This window comes from Osmerus mordax, chromosome 15 (assembly GCF_038355195.1).
Source record: "Osmerus mordax isolate fOsmMor3 chromosome 15, fOsmMor3.pri, whole genome shotgun sequence".
NCBI lineage: Eukaryota > Metazoa > Chordata > Actinopteri > Osmeriformes > Osmeridae > Osmerus > Osmerus mordax.
The window spans coordinates 7,473,392-7,478,391 of record NC_090064.1 but is presented as its reverse complement, the minus strand read 5'-3'; the positions used below and the strand labels follow the sequence as shown (position 1 = coordinate 7,478,391).

Genomic DNA, 5,000 nt, shown 5'->3' with positions numbered 1-5,000 from the left:
CCTTTTTATCCTGTATAAGAATAAGAATTATACTATGTCCAGCATTCTTTGTGTGCAGAGAGGCCAACCCCCAAATGTGAACTCTGGGTAACACTAGGCTCAGGTAAACAAGGTGACCTGGGCTGACCACTATCTTGCAGGAGAGGCCATAAAAGGTGTTTAATCGTATGGTCAAGCTTAGAGGGGTCAGAGAGCGCACACACGCACTCACACGTACGCCACACGCGCGCCAGGTCTATGCAAGGGAGCCAATGAATGAAAGAGCCATGTGACAATTGCGTGCCTGTGTTTTAGCCAATGACTGTGGAAAGCGGTTTTGTTTAAATAGGTAGCTAGCATAACATGCTAGCGGACAAACTTTGTAGCACCATGGCGTGTGATGTTTGTGTCCTTGTGGGCCGGCCGCAAGCAATAAAGCTTTCTTAACTTCTTCACCGACTGATACTTGATAGATTAATATTTCTGCCACACACACACACCTGCTGTACACACACCACAAACACACACACACACACATGTACTGTACACACACACCTGATTCCTTTAATGGAGGTTGCAGTGAAGTTCCACTCATGAATCCCCTTCTAGAATGGAGCAGAGTGTTTAAAAGACTGAAATGATGAAGAAGAGAATGATGAGAGAGGGGGAGGAGAGGAGGAGGATGGGAGGAGATGAGGAGAGGAGGAAGAGAATAGGAGGAGAGGAGGAGGCAGAGGAGAGGAGAATGAGGGGATGAGGAGAGGACGAGGAGGAGGAGAGGAGGAGATGAGATGAGGAGGGGAGGAGGAGAGGAGGAGGAGTAGGAGGAGAGGAGGAGATGAGATGAGGAGGACAGGAGGAAGAGAATAGGAGGAGAGGAGGAGGCAGAGGAGAGGAGGAGGAGGGGATGAGGAGAGGAGGAGAGGAGGAGATGAGATGAGGAGGAAGAGAATAGGAGGAGAGGAGGCAGAGGAGATGAGATGAGGAGGAGAGGAGGGGAGGAGATGAGTAGGGGAGGAGGAGATGAGATGAGGAGGGGGGGGAGGAGGAGAGGAGGAGGAGGAGGGGGGAGAGGAGAGGAGGTGTTCTGACCGTTTCCGAGGGAGAGACGTGCCAGATGGAGACGTTCTTCTCCTCAGCTTCATTGTTGATGGAGACATAGGAGGGCTGGTACACCTTGGTGGGCTCCAGGATCAATACCTGCAACATACACCTCCGTCACACATAGTCAGAGTGTGTGCGTAGAGAGAGAAGGCATCTACGTGTGTGTATGTAGAATGTGTGTGTAGAGTGTGTGAGTGTATGAGTGTGTGTGTACCGGGAAGCGCAGGCCGTTGGTGGTTCCCCGGGTGGCCTCCACGATGATGTCCATCCAGAAATTGAGCCTCTCTCTCTGGGGAGAATGTTCTACCGAGGGCTTCTTAAACCTCTGGATCAGCTGCAGGTTCTGGACCACGGAGCGCAGGTACCTGGGGGGGGGGGGGGTGAAGGGGGTTGGGAAGGTAAAGACAAAAAGCCAAGATATTGAATGAAAGTCAGATACAATTGTCGTACTTATAGCGTTCATTCATTCATATGTGTGCGTGTGTAAGTGTGCATAAGTGCGTGCACGTCTGTGTGTGTGTGTGTGTGTGTGTGTGTGTGTGTGTGTGTGTGTGTGTGTGTGTGCGTGGGTGTGTGGGTGTGTGAGTGTTACCAGATGGGGGGTTTGAGTTTGAAGAGCTTCTCCGCTGCCTGTGTAGCTTTGGGGATGTTGCTAGCCAGCATGCTAACAGTGAAGAACTGACCAACGTCCCAGTAGTTATTCATCTTCTCCAGAGAACCCTTCCTGCCCAGCAGACTGTTCAGCCTCACCCCTGAGAAGGGAGGGAGGGACAGAGGGAGGGAGAAAGAGAGAAAGAGAGAAAGAGGGAGAGAGATAAGGAGGGAGAGAAAGAAAGAAAGATAAAGGTGGAATCCAGAAACCGATGCAGAAAAAGGCAGTTCATGGGAGACAGAGGTGGACAGGAAGTGTGACTGGTGCTAGAGAGTGTGTCGTGTTTAGGATGCAGTATGCAGCGTGTAGCATGGAGGCGTAGTGTGCTACATGTCTAGTGTGCAGTGTGCTCTGACCGATCTTCCGGAGCTCGATAGAGCTCTCAAACTGCAGACCGGCCACGATCAGCAGCACAGCCAGGTTGATGCCTGAGTACAGGGTCGGCTGCAGCTCAAAGCCTTTCCTGTACCTGTCAGGGAGAGGGCAGTGGGGTGACACATTACATTTACATTACATTTAGTCATTTAGCAGACGCTCTTATCCAGAGCGACTTATAGTAAGTACAGGGACATTCCCCCAAGGCAAGTAGGGTGAAGTGCCTTGCCCAAGGACACAACGTCAGTTGGCATGACCGGGAATCGAACTGGCAACCTTCGGATTACTATCCCGCTTCCCTCACCGCTCAGCCACCTGACTCCCTACACACACACTCCCAACTCAGTGCATGGTGAAGAAGGAATGATCTCTGAAGTCAGAGAGACAACTAAAAGAGGGAGATAGCGAGACAACAGGACACAGATTACGAGAGAGAAAGAGAGAGAAGGAGAGAGAGAGAAAGAAAGAAAGAAAGAGAAAGAAAGAGAGGAAGAAAGTGTGAAACGGAAATGAAGTGCAGTCAGAGACCCGAGAGAGCTGCAGTACTGGTTCTCACCACTGGATGGCATTGTCTCTGTTCTTCATGTCCTTGCAGTCGGAGTCGAGGAAGATGTCCTTGTAGATCCTCCCACACAGACAGAACATGTCTGGGGCGGGGTGCTCACATGACTGCAGCACCTGCAGCATCACACGCAGGGCCTGCTCCCTGTCTCCTGGACTGTTCCTCCTGCACACACACACACACAGACGCACACACACACAGACGCACACACACATACACACGTACACGCATGGAGACGCACACATCCATATGCACACACAGACAAATGATTACGAAAGGCACACATTTACATTTAGTCATTTAGCAGACGTTCTTATCCAGAGCGACTTACACTAAGTACAGGGACATTCCCCTGAGGCAAGTAGGGTGAAGTGCCTTGCCCAAGGACACAACGTCAGTTGGCATGACCGGGAATCGAACTGGCAACCTTCGGATTACTAGCCCGACTCCCTAGCCCGACTCCCGCACCGTGTCTGTGCGTGCACACACGCACAGACACAGACACACACAGACAGACACACATGGACAGACACACCCAGACAGCCACACACACACAGACAGACACAGACACACACGCACAGACACACCCAGACAGCCACACACACACAGACACACAAACAGACACACACGCACAGAGACACCCAGACAGCCACACACACGCAGACACACAGACAGACACACACGCACAGACACACCCAGACAGCCACACACACACACACAGACACGCACGCACAGACACACCCAGACAGCCACACACACACACACACACAGACACGCACGCACAGACACACCCAGACAGCCACACACACACACACACAGACACGCACGCACAGACACACCCAGACAGCCACACACACACAGACACACATCTGCCAGTGTTGTGCCAGCCCACCTGTTGAGGGCAAAGGCATAGTGGAACTGGATCATGGGCTGGTTGGCGAGGTCGCAGGTGGGAAGCATCTCCAGGGTCTCCACCAGCTTCACCATGGCATCGTAGTCCTACAGGTCAAAGGTCATGTGTGTGAGCGTGTACGTGTGTGTGTGTGGGTGTATGTGGGGGGAGGGGGGTGGGGCGTGTTTAACAGTGTATTTGAGTGTGTTTGCAGGGAGGGGTGATGGCGTGTGTATGCCTGTGTGCGTGTGTGTATGCGCGTGCACGTATGTGTGTGTGTGTGTGTGTACCTGTATGTCTCGGTAGGAGAACAGCAGGTTCATCACTATGTCCTGGGTGAGGACCTCGGTGTTGTCGATGCGGAGCTTGATGCGAGACAGCTCCTTGGCTAGCTCCTCGCCCTGGTACTTATCCCTCGCCTTGCGGATGTCGTTCAACAACGTGTCCTTGAAGGACGCACTGGAGGGGAGAGACAAGGGTAAGGGGGTAATGAGAGAGAGAGAAAGAGGGGGTAAGAGAGAGGGAAGAGACAGTGGGAGAGAGAGAAAGAGAGAGAGAGAGAGAGAGAGAGAGAGAGAGAGAAAGAGAGAGAGAGAGAGAGAGAGAGAGAGAGAAAGAGAGAGAGAGAGAGGAGAGAGAGAGAGAAAGAGAGAGAGAGGAGAGAGAGAGAGAGAGAGAGAGAGAGAGAGAGAGAGAGAGAGAGAGAGAGAGAGAGAGAGAGAGAGAGAGAGAGAGAGAGAGAGAGAGAGAGAAAGAAAGTCCTAGCAGTAGGTAACATTATGTAAGAGACATGTGAGAATTCCCTGGTGGTCTTTCACAAGGCAGGGTCAGGGAAGGAGAGCTGGCTGCATGTTTCTCCATGTCCAGGGAACAGCTGGCATGAAGGGAATCTGGGCCTCACCCTTCCACTCATGTGGGTGCGCACATGTATGATTTGTGTGCGTGTGTGCATGCCGGTGTGTGTGCGTGTGGGTGTACATGCCTGTGTGTACGTGTGTGTGTGTGCTACCAGGAGGTGACGTGGATGTCCTTGAGCAGGTTGGAGAAGCGGTCCGTCAGGGGGACACACAGAGGCCCCAGCAGGTTGTCCCAGCTGGGCTGCATGTACTCACTGGCCCTGCGCTGGGCGTCACTCTCACAACACATGTACTCATGGTTAGGAGTCAGCACATAGGGGATGAAGTAGTAGTTACCACTGGACGCCTGAGGGGAGGGAGGGAGGAGGGAGGGAGGGAGGGAGGTGAGAGGGAGGGAGGGAGGGAGGGAGGGAGGGAGGGAGGGAGGGAGGGAGGGAGGGAGGGAGGGAGGGAGGGAGGGAGGGGAGGGAGGGAGGGAGGGGAGGGAGGGGAGGGAGGGAGGGAGGGAGGAGGGAGGGAGGTGAAGTGAGGAGGGAGGGATCAGAGACAGAAGAATGGGGAGCGTGTGTCAGAGAGGAG

The 5,000-nt window shown here is 53.3% G+C and overlaps 1 protein-coding gene across 1 annotated transcript in view; it reads right to left on the bottom strand.

Annotated features, from left to right (window-relative positions):
- map3k15 (mitogen-activated protein kinase kinase kinase 15) overlaps positions 1–4,767 on the bottom strand; it is a gene marked incomplete at its 5' end in the record, with an annotated part of 15,698 nt that extends 10,931 nt beyond the window's left edge. Inside the window, 9 exon segments of the mRNA XM_067251375.1 lie at positions 535–584; positions 1,072–1,179; positions 1,298–1,448; positions 1,676–1,835; positions 2,092–2,204; positions 2,667–2,837; positions 3,565–3,671; positions 3,855–4,023; positions 4,574–4,767. Of these exon segments, the coding sequence (XP_067107476.1) occupies positions 535–584; positions 1,072–1,179; positions 1,298–1,448; positions 1,676–1,835; positions 2,092–2,204; positions 2,667–2,837; positions 3,565–3,671; positions 3,855–4,023; positions 4,574–4,767 (1,223 nt within the window).
- Positions 4,768–5,000: the final 233 nt, after the last annotated feature.